At 41.7% G+C, this 20,702-nt stretch overlaps 1 protein-coding gene across 2 annotated transcripts in view; it reads right to left on the bottom strand.

Annotated features, from left to right (window-relative positions):
• Positions 1 to 20,702, bottom strand: part of LOC124551372 (sortilin-related receptor-like) — a 201,164-nt gene that overhangs the window by 130,836 nt on the left and 49,626 nt on the right. For both annotated transcript variants that reach the window (XM_047126412.1, XM_047126411.1), the window contains exons 9-12: positions 13,088 to 13,280; positions 8,594 to 8,794; positions 2,641 to 2,815; positions 668 to 906 (exon numbers count right to left, since the gene is read on the bottom strand). In XM_047126412.1, the coding sequence (XP_046982368.1) occupies positions 668 to 906; positions 2,641 to 2,815; positions 8,594 to 8,794; positions 13,088 to 13,280 (808 nt within the window). The remainder of the gene's footprint in view (positions 1 to 667; positions 907 to 2,640; positions 2,816 to 8,593; positions 8,795 to 13,087; positions 13,281 to 20,702) is intronic.

Raw genomic sequence — 20,702 nt, 5'->3', positions numbered from 1 at the left:
GTTAAAGCAAACAAATACAGAAACTGATGCTATGCTACAACACAATTGGTGAATATTGACACCGGTGATATCTAACCTGTAACATCTTTAAGTTTTCACTCTGCTCAGAATGCTCACCTCAAAGGAACTTCAGAGACGAAAAAGATGGATGTAACCTGATATCTATTCAGGTCAGTAGGAAGATTCTTCATATCCATATAAAGTAATTTTTTTCGAATAGCCTACTATCTCTTTTACTTTGAAGTGCTGGCTAAAGTCTCAAAGTTGTCACATTTCCTGATCACTCCACTACAGATTACATATCCTCTGTAGCCCTCCAACAGATGACTATGAATGTCTACAGTTTCATTTTCCTTGAATTTACAAGATCAGCTTCCACGACCAACCAAACAAAACAGCAAAAAAATTCATAACAAGAATCTCATAGCACCTTTGAGACCACTGGAAAGTGCCACAGTAGCTATACGTTTTGAACAGCGTGTTCTTTCTGGATGCATCAGATACAGTATTTCCCTTGCAGATATATTTTGTAACAGAAGTAATACAATTACAAACAGCCAACACCAGAATGTTTAAGCACCACATGACAGAAACAGCTCTAGGGTAATTTTAACACAGACATATTTTCAAAAATATTCTACAGTTTCAATGCACACAGGCTACAAACCCTTGCTGAGGATGAACAGCAATCCCACGAGGTTTGGACAGAGTTGGTGGTGAAAGAATGGTAGCACGCATGCGGCCCTCTACATTCAGATCGGTTCGTACAACCTCTATCATTGAGCGCACTCCATCCACAAAGTACAGGTGGTGTGATACCCAGTCTAAGGCCATCCCTTCAACTGACGACAGATTCGAACTTACTAGAATCTCATGATAAATTTCGCTGCCATTGAGGCACTGGCGCTGTAAAAGAAAAAAGGAAGTCAAGGGTTATTCCCTCTCTGTGCATATAAGAATAGTGCTTTTATTTTTTTACATTTGTATCACAAAGCTTAAGCACACAGTCATAATGAGAATTACAATATTTCATTTCTAATTTTGATACTAATATATTAATACAATACCAACATATTCTGAAGACAATACCAACATATTCTGAAGACACAAAGCTTGCTCATTTGCTCGGTAGATTACAGGTAGGAAGATATACGTTTGTTTCACTGTATATGTCATGTTTAAAAGCAAAAGTAATAGTTAACGACATTACATTGTTGTTCATCCACTCCTTGGAATCATTTGTTTAGACTTTGAGATAGCTAAAAAATTTTCAGCATTGAAACATCCTTTTAAGTTCAATAGCCTCTGACAACAAAAAAATGGCCATATTTTTAACAAGAATGCTGGCTTTTTTAAATGAATTTCATTGATGCGATCTTTACAAGTTATCAACTGAATTGCCTCAAAGCAATGTTGCAACAAGTTTCATAGTCACTGGTGGTAGTTTAACTGAATCTGACCAATTTGATATGCCAATTAAGTCAGTGTCAGATGGTGTAAAATGACCATCTTCTTGCTCTGCTGCATAAATCATTACAGGGTTCTGAACTACTAATATTGCTATTGCTAGCAGTGATTTGACTGAATCACATTCCCACCCACCCCCACCCCTCCCACCAAAGCAGTCCACTTTGGAAAATTTGAATGTGTCTCCATATTCTCTTATGTGATCTTACACAGTCAGAGATTTTAAAGGGGAAAAGTCGGCTGAAGCACACAGATGATGTACCTCCCTCCCCCCCCCCCCCCCCCACCACCACCACCACCACCACCACCACCACTAAAGGAAAATTAAACAATGGAAAGTCCAGGATGAAGTAATAACAATATGGAAGGAATAGATTGGTATTCACCATACATACGAGGCATTGAGCTGCAGACAGGTACAATAAATAATTATTAAAATAAAAAAACACTAGAAATATTTCTGGTGTCCCTTTTCATTGTGTCTGTATGCAATTCAACACCTCTTCTGTGGTGGATAGCAATATATCCTTTCCATATTATTTGTTCACCAAGGAAATGTATTTTTATTCATACTAAGTTTTCTGCTACAACATCAATCGTTGCAGCAAAGTCACAATGACACAAGATGCACTGGAACACATCCTCCAATACATACTTATTCATAAAATTAATAACTATTTCAAAATATAATGTAACTATATAGATAAAAAGAATCTACTACCCAGTGATGGCAAGAGAACACACACATAAAATTACTTAAATCTGCAAGCTTTCAGAGCCAGTGATGACTTCTTCTGGCAGAAGGGTTGAATGGGAACAGAGAGGGGTGAAGGAAAAGCACTGGAGAGGTTTACGAAGTAGAGTTTGATAAAGACTGATCAATCGGTCTTTCCTTCTCATCCCGTCGGTGAGTTTCACTGACCTGGGGTTCTGGGCAACTTTTCCGAATTCTCCCACCAGCTCTTTTCCTTCACCCCTCTTCCTTCCCCTTTGACCCTTCTGCCAGGAGGAGAATCCACTGGTTCCAAAAGTGTGTGCATTCCCCTGCCGCCACTTTGTGAGCAGATCTTTTGTCTACCCAATTACAAAGCATAATTACTGAAACATCTGCTGTCCCAGAAATACCATTTATTAAAAGATACAGAGCAACACTATTAAAATGGAGAATCTTACCCCAATAGTGTCATTTGCTATGTCAGCCCAATAAACGCAGTTGTTGTGGAGGTCAAAATCAATAGCAATCACATTCTGCAATCCCCTCACTGGTAGCTCTTCCCAAGTGTCCTCCGACAAATCATAGCGAGCTATCCGTTCTCGCTGCGCTACGATTAGAAATTCTCTTAGCTCTCTGCAACACACAAACAAACAAGAATCAGAAACATGAAGAACTTTTGCTTTTAGATTTTTTCCACAACAACACTGTTACAGGTGGAATTTCCAGTGAAATCAGTACACATTCAGATCATGTACCAACACCATAAAGCACATATTCACTTGCAGATCCCCTCCCCTGAATGCTTTAAAGTGATCATATGTTCTGCGTTTGAGAATATAATACGATGCAAGCTGTTCAAAATACTGAGGAAGACAGGAGTAAGCAATATGGGAATATGGCGAATCTAAACGTGTGTAAGAACCGAGAGGGAACAATAAGATTGGAAGACCAAGCATGAAGTGCTCAGATTAAAAAGTGTGTAAGACAGGGATGTAATCCTTTACTCTTCTGTTCAATATACGCATCAAGGCAGTGATGGTGGAAATAAAAGACAGCTTAAAGAGTGGGACTGAAATTAAGGGGGAAAGGAAGATATGCTGATGATGATGCATTCCTCAGAAATAAAATACACAGTCTAATGAGCATAGAATATGGATTGAGAGTAAACCAAAGAAAGACAACAGTAATGAGTAAGTAGAAATGAGGTCAACAACAAACTTATCAAAATTGGGGACCACAAAGTAGACAAAGTTAAGGAATTCTGCTACCTTGGAAGCAAAATAACACATGACGGACAAAGCAATGACGGCATAAAAAACCAGATCAGTCATAGGCAAAGTGGGCATTATTGCCCAAGAGAAGTCTGCTAGTAATAAATATGGGCCTTCATTTGAGGAAGAAATTTCTGAGAATATACATTTGAAGCACAGTATTGTATGGTAGTGAAACACTCACTGTGCAAAAATGGAACAGAAGAGGATATAAACGTTTGAGATGTGGTGCTACAGAAGAATGTTGAAAATTAAGTAGAATGGTAAGATACGAAATGAGGTGGTTCTCTGCACAATCAGTGAAGAAAGAAACTTATGGTAATCACCAACAAGAAGAAGGGACAGGATGAAAGCACTCTCAAATGAAGACATTACCACAAGAAAGGAATTCGCGGCTGGGTGCATCAAAACTGGAGGGGCCGGGGAAGCGAGAGGGGAGAGGGAGAACACAACATAAACTTTACAATAAGCACCCTTTCACGTGTTATCTCCCCACCTGTGATAAAGCACTAACCTCTCTCTATATTTACTTTGCTCTTTATACTGTCAACTTGTAACAGTACACTTTAATAGAAATCTGGAGTATCGTTTGTTCTATAGGTGAATAGATGCCTGTCTGAAAGCAGAACAGCTAAACTCTCGCATTTTACTCTTCAATCATAAATTTAATTATATTACATTGCACATATTAACAATAAGACAATTAATTCTTAGCTGTCAGTCCCGAGTTCGGGTATTTCTAAACATATTCTACAACGCAGTCCGTGCCTTTGATGTAAGTGCATCAATAGCTCTTCCAGTCTTCTCTGTAAGTAGCTCAATGATATTTATCATTACCTGTGACCAATATTGCTCATAATATTGGTAGTAAGAAGAGGAAGCCAAGTAATGTACCTTCTGTACTGTACAGTGCCTTGTGAAATGTATATATAGATGTAGATTTATGCATAGAAATTAATAGATAAACATGAACAAGTTAGAATAAACTGATAAGAGTTTGTGGACAACTTCTGTAAGTATGTACATGTATATGAGATATTACAAGACAGAAAAAGTTGCTTACATATTACAGAGACAATTTACACAAAGCACATTTGTTTTACATTCAAGTAATGTATATGTCAGGTACTAATCCAAAAAAAAAGTTCAGATGCTGACAAGAGATAACTCCAGTCCTCTCCAAGAAACTCATAACAGAAGGGAGTTTTCATTATTTAGAGGTCACACGCTCCAGGTGTCTGTCTGGTTCGAATAAAAATTTTGTCTAAAGCTAGGCTATGTGTTCTATCTTTTCTAATAACTGGTTGAAGGCTGCAACATAATACTGATGAGTGGACTCAGAATGCCAAGTCCTTTGTAAATCTGACTCAATTTTGTGCTCACTAAACTAACATTTACATATCCTCTCAAACTCGTGGAGTTTTACTCCATTCAACATGACAAAGTTTTACTCCATTTCCTGTTCCCCTGCAAGGTGTGTATCTCTCTCTGTCAGGCACTGCCGGCCTAAAGACACACACACACACACACACACACACACACACACACACACACAGAGAGAGAGAGAGAGAGAGAGAGAGAGAGAGAGAGAGAGAGAGAGAGAGAGAAGCATCAAAACTACAGAAGGAAACGGAATAAAACTTCTTGCATTGAGAGTACGTGCAATGAAATAATAATAGTTAAAAAACTGAGTCAGATTTGCAAACAACTTGCCAGTAAGTTCCCACTTATCAATATGATATTGCACCGTGTCTGGCCTGGATACATGCACTGATTCAGTTGGGAAGGGTGTCATGAAGCCATTGTATTCTCTTCTGAGACAAGCTGCTCCATGGCACTCGATATCCTGGGTGCTGCCACTAAGACAGAGTTGATGTCCTTGCTGGTCCCATGCAGGTCTTATCAGGGACTGATCTGGGGACACACGTGTGACACGTGTGGAGAAGCACCGTTGAAAAATGCTACCACAATACTGTCACATGAGAGTTAATACATGAAATGTCTATGTCATTCCATTGTGCGAGGGGGTAAAAGGAAAAGAGAAAGAAAAGGAATTATTTTAATAGCTATATATTTTCAAACTGTTTACAAAACAACCTTATCCCCATCAAAATACTCTCCATTACAACTAATACATTCACTCCATCAATGCTTCCACTATTCAAAACGTTTTTTGTAGTCATCCTTAGAAATGGCTGACAGCTGCTCCCTTTTTGTTTTTTCCTTGTCTTCTTCAATGTTGTCATACCGGTGTCCTTCCATGTATCTTTTCATGCATGGAAATAACAAAATGTTCCACGGAGTGAAGTGAGTAAGGTGTGTGGGTCAGCGGAACTGTGCTATTTTTAGCCACAAAACAACAGAGGTGGCCTTGTGCAGGTGCGTTGTCATGATGGAAGAACCGGTCTCCAGTCTGATACAAATCAGGTCTTTTTTGACGAACACTGTTGTGCGATCTTCTTAAAACTACAAAATAAATGGTTGGATTGCTTGCCTGACCTGGTGGAACAAGTTTTTTCAATATTCTTGTTGGTTCGGATAATTGACAGATGTCCAGAATGAGGTCTGTCATTGATCGACATTCCCCCCATTTTTAAATCGAGCAAACCGCTCGTACACTCGAGTTTTTTCCATAGTGCATCTTGGTACACTGTTTTCAACATTAAAACAGTTTCAGCAGAAATTTTACATAGTAGAAAAAATTTCACAGCTGCACATTATTCACTTATACTTGGGGGGGGGGGGGGGGGGGGGGGGGGGGGAATAAATAAATAAAAAAAAAATAAAAAACAGGGCCAGCATAACCAGTCACTGCACATGAACAGAACAGGCTAGGTTAACAACACAGACGGCACTGAACTGACAATACATACATGCCTAACAGCAGAAATGCGTACTGTACAAGCACCACCCAAGGCAATGTTATTTTGTGTGTGTGTGTGTGTGTGTGTGTGTGTGTGTGTGTGTGCGCCCCCCCTCATACAGCCAGTTCCCTCAACCACTACCAGCCATGACCTGAGGTCATTTACATCATTTACAATGGCTCCCTACACTATCATGCTAGTAGTAACACCACTGTGTCTGTCCAATGCACTGAAGAATGGGACCTCTCGCCAGGTTGCCGCTACACTTACTGACGAGGGGCATTATGGTACTGCAAAACTGCAATTCATCACCGAGCACAGTGCGACGTCATTTGTCAGCTGTCCACACGTCCCAGTCACAGCATCACTCTAAATGCACGTATCTGTGTTGTGGTGTTAATGGCAGCTTACACATGGGATGGTAATTCCCTAGTATGGCTGCTGCCTGCCTCTGACCAGTGGTGCGGGATGACACAGAACATTGCAGGGAGTCCACTACTTGTTCTCAGATGGCAGGCACAGATGTGCACTTGGCACATCATCACGTACAGCAGTCCTTCCTCGTGGTAGTCAGACGTGGTCGACTGGAACCTCGATGACTAATACGTTTGCCCTCGTGTTCCCATGCTGTCCAAAATCGGGCCACTGTCACATCCAAAAGCCCCAAAAGTCTGTATGTTGCACAACTGGCCCAGCTGGCAAAATTGAGAACCTCAATGAGGCCCCTTCCCGACGATACCGAGTGCCGATAATGCCATCTCACACGAGTACACGCCATCTCCTCTTCCTTCACAGTGCTCCCTCGACACCTGATATTTCACGCTTCCTTATGTACACTGACAGCTCAGGTAACAACACCCTGCAACACTCCCCTGTCCCCTCCAATCTTGATGTGGTCCATCACAAATTCGTTTCTTGTGCTAACCTCTTCATCTGAGAGTAGCACCTGCATATGTGCTACCATCCTATCCCTCCTCCTTGTCAGTAGCTACCTCAAGCTGCTTTCTTCAGAGATTCTGCAGAGAACCATCTTGTTTTTTTCTTTCTACCTGTCATACGGATGTATGACTCTTCATTTACATACTTGCCAGTGGTGTGAACGTGTACAAAGTTATGTTGACATCCGACGATGTTTTCAGAGTGCTTAACTTTTTTCACCTGGCAGAATTGATATAAAAGATGATGATTATTTTTTTTTTTTTTTTTTTTTTGCGGTCTCTAGTTCGACTGGTAATTTCATTTTTATGCACAATATTTCGAGGACTGAACAAGTCATTGTCATGTGGTTTTGCATTCACTTTTAAGGGCATCTTTTGAAACATCTACCAAATATACTACAACTATCATACCAAAAGGAAATTATGCATGAGAAAATTCTATTATTTCAAGGAAACAGAATGGCCGGCCAAACAGCACACAAAATACCACATACTGCCAAAAAGACAATCCACAAATTCAAAACTGTTAGTTGTTCTTTTCTGAGTGACATGTCTTTTTCCTAACCTCCCCCTTCCTTTCCCCCAAAACTATTCGTCCCTGCTCCCTGGAAATGGAATTAAGTTCTGAAGGCTAAGCAGTTTTTTTTAATACTTTTACTTATACAGCATGTTTCGCAATCACATTACACACTTCTAGAGGTTGTAGAGGGGACTTAGTAGGTCAAGATTTACATAGGAACCCATGTCCAGAAACGTCATCCGACAACACTAAAGAGTGCCAAAGTTATAGGTAAGGCACCTGTCAAAGTATGTACATACAGGTTGATTCTGTGACAATATTACAAACTTTCTAGGATGATAGAGAAGAACAAATGTATCAACTTGATGCAAGGGTTCTAGTACTGGAAACAAATGAGTTGAAAGTATTAAGCGAAAATCATTCTGATACCTCTGACAGTGGCATACATGTACAGCAATTTTCAGAGGTGGTGGTATGGAACAAAACCAGAAAATATGTCTAGTAAACATGAGTTCTAAAAGGTATACCTTAAGAGCTATGAGCACTTGTGCAATAGAGAAGATGTGTTTCGTAGTAGTAAATATGTAACACAAGTTGTGAAATACACTGTATATGTGTATTGGCAATATGTGGAATTACACCCTCTTAAGAGTAAATAAGTCCTCCTCAAACATTCTGTTTAACTGTAAAAAAATACTGTCTGTCCTCTATAAATTGTGCATAGATAACAGAGTTATTGACTTGACAGAACACTCACAAACATCCTTATTAGACTTTAAAAGAAGATGAGGAGAACAATCATAACACAAAATACTTACCGAACGGGGCACGGCAGAGACTCTGGGAGGTAGCGCTGTTCGTTGCCGCCCTGACACGCGTCTCCCGGGATATGAATGTAGCCTTTTGTTCGGCTGTAGAATGCTCCCGGCTTACATGTATCTGGTATCTCATAGGGGCTTTCCACTGTCTTGTTGCGGATGCAGTCCAGTGATGTCTCGTGTTGGAAGAAGCCCACATCACTGTAAGCAATTAGTTTTTGCTCATACAGAATTAAGTTTTGCACACAGGGCTGCATGCAAGAACAGCAACGACCAGGGAATGTAACAGTCAGCTTCACAATTTGTGCGGGAATTAATTTCAAAACTGTGGACTGCAAGGGAACAAAATAAGATTTCTGTCTTTTGCAGCAATACTGGCACAGTGCTCATAGCGCAGTGTCACTTTTGCCCATATTCTTCCTTTGTACAGGATTTTTACTACAAGCTATGCACAACTAGTCAAAAAGGAATGAAGACACATCTCTGGATGCAGGCTAAAGTCAGTTCCTTAGTAAAACATGTCACTTTTCTTTTTATAAACCATGGCTTCATGACAGATTACAACTATACATATTGTAATGGCCGATTTCGATTGCACCCATTTTCTTTTATCAAATGAAACTACAGTATAACCTCGTTAGCGTGAACTCGCACAAGACGAACTCACGGTTAACGCGAAAAAAATATTGGTCCCGCCAGGAATACATTAGTTCTTATGGTGTGTTTTATCGGTTAACGCAAATTTTGGTTCCTAGCGTAATTAAATTTCACCGTAATTTAAACTTCCGACCTTAGAGTATTGTAAAGTGTAATTTTTTTTCCGAAATGAATGTAGGAAATGTAGCTACAAAGCTAATTATACTGATTGTTGACTCGTTTTTAATGTATTGTAGGTCGGTAGCCGCGATTATCACCTCAACAATCAGCGTATGCTGTACATTGTAAGACATTCAATAAAGCGTGCAGCAGCATTTAGGAATGCACTCAGTGCCAGATTTGACAGGTGTTCTGTTAGTCGTAGCCGTATCGAGTTGGATGACTGAATAAAATCTACAGTTACAACCGGTACCAGAGCACGCGACAATGGAAAAGAGGAAACAGACAGCTCTAAATGTACAGTTAAAGCTTAAGATTCTAGATGAAGTGGACCGTGGTACCAAGAAAACAGCAATTGCAGAGCAGTTTGGAATACCTAAATCTACTTTATCTACGATTATTAAGAATCAAAAAAAAATTATTAATGCTGCGGCATCAGGTTCTGGAAACAAATTTAAACGACTTCGTACCACCAAGTATGAATACATAGAGACATTACTGCTAGAATGGTTCAATCATATGCGTGCATCTAACATACCTTTAACTGGCCCTGTGATTCAGTCAAAAGCAAATGATATTGCTAAAGATATGGGCATCGAAGACTTCCGTTGCTCTGGTGGTTGGTTGTATCGGTTCCAAAAGAGACATTCAATTTCATCTGTACAAATTTGTGGTGAAGCAAATAAAGTTGATGAAGAAAGTACGAACAGCTGGTTGCATGAATTCAACCGAGTGAGGGAAAAGTATGCCACGTGTGATGTGTTTAACATGGATGAAACAATTTTTCTACAATCTTTTTCCAAATCACACCCTGGGGATAAAAGGTGATAAGTGTCACGGTGGAGCACGAAGCAAACAACGTGTGACTGTTGTACTGTGCTGTAATGCTGACGGCAGTGAGAAGTTTAGTCCCTGGGTTATCCGTAAATCCGAGAAACAACATTGTTTAAAACATAAATATGGACACTTTACCTTGCATCTACTCTCACCACAAGAAAGCTTGGATCGATGCCACATCATTTCTGAAGTGGCTTCTTTGTTTCAACAGTCAAATGGTTGCTCAAAATAGACTTCTTGTTCTTACATTGGACAGATGTACTGCCCATAACGTTCATGATCTGAACCTATCCAGCAAAGGTTCAGTTTTTACCACCCAATGCCACAAGCCGCCTTCAGCCTTTGGATCAAGGCATAATCTCTCTCATAAAGAGAGCTTATCATAAGCAACTTGTAAGAACTGCAATTCGTGCTGCTGAAAACAATAGTGAAACCCCAAATTGGAATCTGCTTGACGCAATAAAAGCCATCGCAGCAGCCTGGAACTCAGTATCACCACATCATATAGGGAAGTGCTTTAACAGAGCTTGGAGACATAGCAACACTGAAGATGTCCACGAGTTAGAAGATGCCACTTCACCTGATGAATGGACAGTTCTGCAGGACGTTGCGAACCCTGGGATTAGTTTCGAAGAATTCATTAGTGTAAACGACAATATTGCCATATGTGGTTTTGTGGAATCTGATGTGCCAAAATCTGTGAACGAGGTGCAAGAAGGGCCATCAGAAGAAAGTGAAGAGGAAGAGAATACAGATACCATTCCACTTACCTGTCATGAGATGTTTACAGCCTTGGATTGTTTAGAACAGTTCGCTTCAACATCCGACATCACTGCTGGGTTTACAGACGCTATCATTACAATTGGTTGTGAAATTACAAAATATTATCGTTCCCATGAACGTCAGCGAACCATGACCAAATTTTTTCCAAGAAAGTAATGTACATAATTTGTGAGTACTTGGATTTTACAATCACTTTATGGTGTTATAAGTCTACAATAACGTGATTGATAGTGTAGTGCATTACTATTGCTGTACATGTAGACTTATTAAAATCTGTGTTTTTCACTTAACACGAATTTTTTTAACACGAACTCCTGATTTTTCAGTCCCTTCGGATTCGTGTTAACGAAGTTTTACTGTATTTAGTTCCAGAGACATTTTCAAGTCGCAAAAATCTATGAAATATATATGCAGACTTTAGTGACAAAAATTTGTACAAAGGACGGGATACAAATCCAGGTCTCCTGATCACAAGGTAGATGCACTAACCACCACACCACCCTGGCACAGTGGCTTTGCACAACTGCATGGACTCATGGACTACCTTGGCACGCCTCCATCCTCAATCCAAATTCCCATTCACCCCTCAGCCAAATTTGGTATTTCTCCTAACTTCAAGTGGCATTGCTGTGGGTGCCCAACTGTACTGGAATAGCACCACAGCATTGAACGAAATGACGGGCCCTACATGAAAGTCGTGCATACTCGTACATGCTTTAAGCAAATGCACAATTGCACTGACTACCCCAGCATACCCCACTCCTTAGTCCAAATTCCCATTCACATCTCAGCCCACTTGGTATTCCTGCTAAACTCCAATAGCATTGCAGAAGCTCTCCAGCTCTATCGGAATAGTACCTCAGCATAAACCAAAATGGGGGGATCTTGCCTGAAACCCAGGCATGGGGGCTGTAATCAGAAATGACACAATGAGTTCTGTTCAAAAAATTCTGGAACTTTGTCCACCAAACTTTTCTACACTACCATTTACTTATTGTGCATAGTCTTCTTCGAAACACTCTCCTCCACAATAGACACATCGCTTCAACACCGTTTCCGCTTTCAGAAGCAGCCTCGGTACACCTCTTGCCCGATCGCACGAAGCGCCATCTGCAAATTTTCTTTTATCTTGTCTATCGCTGCAAATCTTCATCCTTTCAATGGGATTTTCAACTTTGGAAATAAAGGTCCCCAGGGGCCAGGCTGGGAGAATACGGAGGATGAGGCAGCACTGTGCAATTTTTTTTTGCAATAGTCATGCACCAACAGGGTCGAATGTGTGTGTGCATTATCATAGTGCAAGAGCCACTAATTGCCTCACCACATATCATGCTGTTTCCTTCTCAGGATTTCACGATATGATCCAGTTGAAAGGTTACATTCTTCTGCAATCTCTTGGACAGTCAGTCTTCGATTGGCACACACAATGTTGCTGATGTTCCTGACACTAGTACCAGTGGTATAAGTTGAAGGGCATCCTGATTGAGAGTCATCTTCCATCCAGCCATTTGTAAGCCGTGTGAACCATCACCCTAGGCTTCCTGCATTATTCGGTGCATGTGTGTAAACATTTTCTTGAATTTCACACAAAATTTAATGCAAATGCACTGCTCCTCTAACTCTACCATCACAAAATTTGCAAACGATGTGACACAATGTTCTGTTAACACAGCACTGAACAGTAACAGGTATACAACAATCAAACTTCCAGCAGTTACGCAACCACAGGTGCGGGCTGGAATGCCAACCACATTCCGCTCCTACACACCATCAGCACGACAATACAAATGTTCCAGAATTTTTTTGAACAGACATCATATGTGGTTCCAGAGACCTTCATGAGTCTCAAACATCTATAATCATAGATGTCAGTACTTGTACCTGCCTTGTGTGGATGCACTGTAACACGTATTTGCATATCCAGGTACATAATACTCTTCGTGCCAGTTTGTCATTTACTGCACAATACCTTCATGGTGTTGCAATCTTAACAGACAGCAGTGTAGTTCAGTGGCATACATAACTGCCTCCTGCGACAGGCTTACTGCGAGTACTCACCAGACAAAGTCATCCCTCTCGCAGCCGCAGGGCTCCATCTGGACCATCCTGACGTAGTCGCGCCCGCTGTAGCAGTTGCTGTGTGGGGTGCGCCGCTCAAATGTCTCCTGCATCCCCATTACACACGGCATGTGACCGACATGGTCCGTGCTCGGCGACCAGAACTTGTAGTCATCCTTGGTGCAGTTGTACTCTGTAAAACAGGAAGATTAAACAGCTGTTTATTTGCCTTCTTACACAAAGTATAGATGCAAAACCACACACAACAATACAAGGAAATTTTTCACCAAGTAGCTACTAAAATTAGTTAGTTTTCAAATTAGTTTTAGGATACTGCAACGGCATTTTCAACACATTAGAAAATCTGTCCCTCTCAATTGTGCACATAGAATGGCAAACAAATACTGATGGTCCGTTCCTTTTTTTTTTTTTTTTTTTTTTTTGCAAATGGCTTAAGCTACAGGCTTTTCGCATCACATTTGTTGGCTTCATTAACTCACAACCGAACTGTCAACTTCCAGCCTACACCTTGGGCAAAGCTACAGATTAGTCCATCACCACAACCACATTTATTTAATTTCACATTCGCTGGCTTCACCGACTCACAACCCAACTGTCGCCTTCCGACAAAACCTACACTGCAGGCTAATCTACAGATCAATCTGCCACCACAATGTTTTAATGCTTTCAACTTCTTTGGCTTTGCCATCCTAAAACAAAAATGTGAATATACACATCAACGGATGACGTGTCACCAGCCATTAACTTGACGTTACTGTTGTTGGCTTGAGTTCGTTCTAGTCATTATATTTTTCTTTTTTCCTTCAATTCAATAACTATCAATTTAAACATAAAATTCATAATATATATGCTAATTAACATGCATCTAATCATCCTTTTTATGAAAAATTTGTGTCGTCTTATTTCTTATCACATACTGCACAAAAATGTCAGTTTTCATTGCAAATATAAATTCTTAATTACCAGTTATTAATACCAGTTATTAATACAAGATTTACAACCAAGATTTTTTAAACTAAAAAAAAAAAAATAAATACATTTGTTTCCCTCTCTATCTATGTCACAGTTCAGAGACATTCATCTTTGTTTAAAAAACTGAATAGACCAGGAAACAAACTGGGTCCCCCACATGGCAAGCGAACAGTCTACCACAGAGCCACACTGCTTTAGTGTATGGAAGATAGTTGGAATATATGAAAGTCAATTTTTCTGAGAATTGTTGCATCAACTCTGTTTTGAGGATTGGAGGAAAAAAAAAAAAAAATTGGTGTGGTCTCCTGGTCAGTGCCCTCAGTACTAGAGCAACTGAATGACATTCTCACTGTCTTGCCTGCCTCTCACTGTGCCCAGAAATGTGAAATAGCCTGCCAAATATTTTCTCCAATTTCCCTCCACGGTACTCCATTGCCCATCCAATCTACAAAACTTTTTATTCAGCCTTTTTTCACCTCTTCTCCCAAACCTTTTCTGTGTGTCTCGCAGCACTGTAATTCACCTAGATACAACATCTGTCTCATAAATTTTTCCATTTCATCTACCGTATTTACTCGAATCTAAGCCGCACGTTTTTTCCGGTTTTTGTAATCCAAAAAACCGCCTGTGGCTTAGAATCGAGTGCAAAGTAAGCGGAAGTTCTGAAAAATGTTGGTAGGTGCCGCCACAACTAACTTCTGCTGTCTAATATATGTAGCGCTACAAAGGTATGCTTTGCAGTACAAAGATAAATACTGGCGCCATAACCTCTGCATCAGTAAATAAATTAAAAAGGTGGAAGACGAGCTTTTTTCTCCGCCCCGAGTTTTGACCACTGCATTATCATACATTATCCAACGAAGTAAATACAAATTCCGTATTGTTCATCTTCAAATGTAGCAACATTTCAATGTACTATGAAAATCCGACTGGCAAGACTGTTTGGGATGTTTGTCAATACGGCCAACTCTTACGTACTGAATTTTTTCCTAGCTGTGAGAAGAGATGGTTGCTGACAGGAACTTTTATGAATTGTGAATCACATGCAGTATTCTCTTCACCATAAGAATAATACGAATATCAACATTTTGCCATGTATTCTTTCATGTTTGTTGCTGTCTCATTTAAATCCTGTCTGCCTAATAAACTACGAATCTAGAGTGACACAACAGCAAACGCAGAAGAATAAACATACCATGTCATGTTTATGTTCGTATTATTCTTATGCCTAATAGTGATACAGTCAGAAATGAAGCAAGGCAATTGACTAGATTTTTAAATCTAAGATGACTAATTTCTGTGCAGAATGTAATGTACTACAGAGGCGTCTGCAAAGATTTTCAAATGGAGTAAAGTTTTCGCTAAACTCTCGTACAGAACATCTTGTATCATACGCAGTCTATTATTTGGTTCTTGTTGGTCATTATCAAAGAAAGCAGCAGTGTAAGTAACAACAAATAGCTATCAATAAAACGCTTTTAATTTAACAAATAGCAGTCTCTTGCCATTCTTTCGCTAATGAGACGATTCCTCTCTCTTTTTTTTTTTTTAAAATTGTAAGGGGTGGTAGTGCGCACAAAAGCAAGCCATGCCGCAAGCGGCGACAGGCCGTAAACACTCATTATCAGAATGCGACAACATTGCATGACACAGTACAGTAATGCATTTTTAGCTTAGAGTGATGTAAACACCTGTAACAAAGAGAACGGCACTTATCAGATCAAAGAAAAATAAGCAATCAATTCAAACCAGACGAAGCACGTGAAAAAGGAAGGGTACCCGTACAAATACGGACGGAGCACCTGATGCATAGCAATGGCTGCCTGGAAAATTTTAACTACTAAGCTTATGACTCGAACCAAACTACTGTAGCTGTATCGTCATTCATTCAACCTAAATTGTGTCTCGTGTTACAATGGAGCAACATTGTTTCGATTTGGAGGTGCGGCCTCAAATTTTTCTCTCCCCATGAAGTTCGAGTCTCAAATTTCAGGTGCGGCTTAGATTCAGGAAATTTTTTTTCCCTTGATTTCGAGTCTCATTTTTCAGGTGCGGCTTAGATTCGAGTGCGGCTTAGATTCGAGTAAATACGGTATTCAAGTCCTATCACAGGCATTTAACAGCATTCCACATGGGCACCACCACTAACAAACTGTCTGTCCGCATAAACGGCCACCGCCAAACTGAGGCCAAGAAACAGCCAGATCATCCAGCTGCCAAATGTGCTGTACAATGCTGTGCACCTGATTTCAGCGACCGATTCCCACCCTGTGCTACCTGTATTCTTCTCACTGGCATCAGCTTTTACAAACTGGGCAGCTGAAAAATGTCCCTACAACATATCCTTTGTTCCCATAAGCCCCCTGGCCTCAAACTTAGCTAGTCCCTTTTGTCCACCTGCCCCTTTCCCCTACTTCAGTACTAAACATGCTTTCTATCCCACCAACACAACTGCACTATTCTTCCCCTTATCTCCTCCTCTCCTCTGCCTTTTTGACTGTCTCCCCCCCTCCCCCCCCCCCCCTCCGTGTGTGTGTGTGTGTGTGTGCGTGTGTGTGTGTGTGTTTTTGTATATGTCACGGGATGCAAAATTGTTCTGTTGGCTTGTTACAATGCACATGCATCTGCTTGTCTCTTGTGATGGTCAAAATAAACCAAACACGGAAAGAAATTTCTTCTCAAGCCGAGTGGTTTCAACAGAAGCGTGCTGTCATCATCTGATCTTCAGAAATTTACAGTGAATACAATCACTCAAATAGCAGGAACTCATAATATAGCATAATCACATTGGTTTGTCACTAATAAGAAGACGAAGTTATACAATACACATAGCAACAAAAGTGTTGATGAAGTGAAATGGCATAGGTGTAACATGTAACACGATAAACCAACAATGTAAAGGTACCATGTTTCAGTTTCTGATGTTACACTTTACAGCTATGCCATTTCACTTCAGCAAACAAATTTGTTGCCATGTATATTTTATATTTTCATCTTATTACCGACAAACGAATGTGCTTATGCTATATTATGGGTGGAATGTGCTCCTTCTATGTGACTGATAAGTATTCACTTTAAGTTTCCGAAGAACAGATGATGACAGCAGCCTTCCGTCTAAGCCGGTCATCATGAAATACATAATATTTAGCAATATTGGCCTCAGAACAAATTTTTTTCTATTAGACTGACAGATCGCGCCCCTCACATAAACGTGTGTAATCTATGTAGACTTCACATTTCTTCACGTATAGTACCTGCGTACGCCATATGTAAAAACAATGTTTTCCCTGCATACACAGACTTTTCTAAAACTTGGACATCCAATATTACACCGAGGAATGCATGCTGAATGCAAACACTACCTCGAGCACAAGGACGTATCAGATGTTCTATTCACCATGTCTCCGAGTATTCAATTTTTCCTGCAGAATTTTGTCAACAATAATTTTACCATTCACCCACTATCAGAAAGAATGCTACAAAGGCACATTATTGTAATTGACACTCATGAGAGAGAGAGTGTGAAATGAACCAACTATGTGATGTCTTGTAATATTACAGATGTGTGACACACCAAGCACATCTAACATTAGTGTTTTTGGTTTTGGTTTTGGTTTTAGGGCGCAAAACTGCTATAGTCATTAGCGCCCGGTCCGTGACTTAGGAAACAGTAAAAAACCGAAATTGAAAACCAGCAGCAATGGGAACAAAACTCATAAAATTGGAGAAACTAAAAGCAGAAGGAAGGCTTAAAAATCCACTACAGAAAGGGGTTGGTTGTCCCCAAAAAAAGCTTCAAATGACTGACGTCATTTCACTGGCACTAATAAACTTGAGAACGCGGTCGGCTGAGCGCGTGTCATCTGCTAAAATCGACGATATATCAGGCGACAGCTGTAGACGGGAGCGTAACGGATTAAAATAGGGCCACTCAATTAAAAGGTGTCTTACCGTCCATAGCTGAGAGCAGTGGGGACAGAGTGGGGGAGGATCGCCGCTTAAAAGATGTCGATGGCTAAAAAGACAGTGCCCTATCCGGAGTATAGTTAAAATTACCTCCTCCCGCGTTCGGGAGGAAGAGGTCCAAGCACAAGGAAGAGCTTTCATGTCCCGCAATTTATTATGGGTAAGTGTCGACCAATGCGTGTGCCATAAATGAACAACACGTCGACATAGAACGCTCCGTAGATCGGCGAAGGGAATTGATTGAATAGCTGGCCGAAGAAGAGAGACTGCAGCCTTGGCTGCAATATCGGCCGCCTCATTTCCACAGATACCAACGTGTCCCGGGAGCCAGAGGAACGCCACCGAGACGCCCCCCAGGTGGAGCAAGCGCAGACAGTCCTGAATCCAATGGACCAGAGGGTGCACAGGATAAAGAGCTTGGAGACTGAGGAGAGAGCTGAGAGAATCTGAGCAGATAACATACTGTATCCGCTGATGGCGGCGGTTGTAGTGGACAGCCTGGAGAACAGCGTAAAGCTCTGCAGTATAAACCGAACACTGGACGGGAAGCCGAATGTGATTTGGGGTGTCGCCAACAATATAGGCACTCCCTACACCTAACGATGTTTTCGAGCCGTCAGTGTAAATAAATGTGGCGTCCGTCATTTGTGCACATAGAGCAGCAAATGCCCGACGATAAACAAGTGAAGGGGTACCATCCTTGGGAAATCGACAAAGGTCACAGAGCAGGCAGATCCGGGGACGGAGCCAAGGCGGTGCTGTACCCCAAGTTGTCAAGAAGGTTTTAGGAAACCGGAAGGAAAGAGAACGGAGCAGTTGACGGAAGCGGACTCCCGGTGGTAGTAGGGAGGAGGGGCGGCCTGCATACCCTACATCAAAGGAGGCGTCAAAAAAAATGTCATGGGCTGGATTAGCAGGCATGGAAGACAGATGGCTAGCATAATGACTGACTGCTCGCCGATTGGACAGCGGAGGTTCAGCAGTCTCAGCATAAAGGCTTTCCACAGGGCTGGTGTAAAAAGCTCCAGACACTAAACGTAATCCACGGTGGTGGATAGAGTCGAGACGTCGAAGAATAGACGGCCGAGCAGAGGAGCACACTATGCTTCCATAGTCCAATTTCGAGCGCACCAAGGCGCGATAGAGGCGGAGAAGGACCACTCGGTCCGCTCCCCAGGAGGTACCATTCAGGACACGGAGGGTGTTGAGGGATCGCAGACAGCGAGCCGAAAGATAGGAAACGTGGGAGGACCAGCACAGTTTTCTGTCAAACGTAAGACCCAAGAATTTAGCGACGTTTGAAAACGGAAGGTTGACAGGACCTAGATGTAAGGAGGGCGGAAGAAACTCCTTACGTCGCCAAAAATTAACACAAATGGTCTTACTGGGAGAAAAACGGAAGCCGGTTTCGATGCTCCAAGAGTGGAGGCGATCGAGACATCCTTGAAGACATCATTCAAGAAGGCTGGTCCGTTGAGAGCTGTAGTAGATCGCAAAATCGTCCACAAAGAGGGAGCCCGAGACATCAGGAAGGAGACAATCCATAATTGGATTGATAGCAATGGAAAACAGTACAACACTCAGCACGGAGCCCTGGGGTACCCCGTTTTCTTGGGAGAAAGTACGGGAGAGAGAGTAGTGTTCACCTGCACCCTAAATGTGCGCTCTGCCATACATTCGCGAAGAAAAAGGGGCAGCCGACCTCGAAAGCCCCAAGAGAACAGTGTGTGGAGGATGCCTGTCCTCCAACAGGTATCGTATGCTCTCTCCAGATCAAAAAATATTGCTACTATTTGGCGTTTCCGGAGAAAATTGTTCATGATATAAGTGGAGAGAGCAACAAGATGGTCAATTGCAGAACGATGCTTTCGGAATCCGCATGGCAGTTGTTAAAAGACTGCGGGATTCCAGCCACCACGCTAAACGGTAATTCACCATACGCTCCAAAACCTTACAGACACTACTCGTGAGAGAAATGGGGCGATAGCTAGAGGGGAGATGTCTGTCCTTTCCAGGTTTCGGAACAGGAACGACGATAGCTTCCCGCCATCGTCTGGGAAAAGTACTGTCTGTCCAAATTCGATTATAAAGGCGAAGGAGGTAACGCAGACTATGGGTTGATAAATGCAGCAACATTTGGACATGGATACCATCCGGTCCTGCGGCGGAGGAGCAAGAAAAAGAGAGTGCATGTTGGAGTTCCCACAAGGAGAAAACAGTATTGTAGCTTTCGCGATTTTGAGAGGAGAAAGCAAGAGGTCGCACTTCCGCTGCACATTTCTTCGGGAGAAACGCTGGCGGGTAATTTGAAGAGCTCGAAATCTCAGCAAAGTGCTGACCCAATGAATTAGAAATTGTGACGGGGTCCACTAATGTGTCATGCGCGACAGTGAGCCCAGAGACCGGGGAGAAACTAGGCGCGCCGACTCCAAACTTCGGAGGAGGGAGTGAAGGTGTTAAATGAGCTAATAAAGAATTTCCAGCTTGCCTTCTTGCTATCGCGGATGACACGACGGCATCGCACTCTGAACTGCTTATAGCGGATACAGTTGGCCAAAGTAGGATGGTGGCGGAAAACGCGGAGAGCACGTCGCCGCTCACGTATTGCATCACGGCAAGCCTCGTTCCACCAAGGAACTGGGGGGCGCCGGGGCAA

This window comes from Schistocerca americana, chromosome 9 (genome assembly GCF_021461395.2).
Source record: "Schistocerca americana isolate TAMUIC-IGC-003095 chromosome 9, iqSchAmer2.1, whole genome shotgun sequence".
NCBI lineage: Eukaryota > Metazoa > Arthropoda > Insecta > Orthoptera > Acrididae > Schistocerca > Schistocerca americana.
This window is presented reverse-complemented; position numbering and strand designations above follow the sequence as displayed.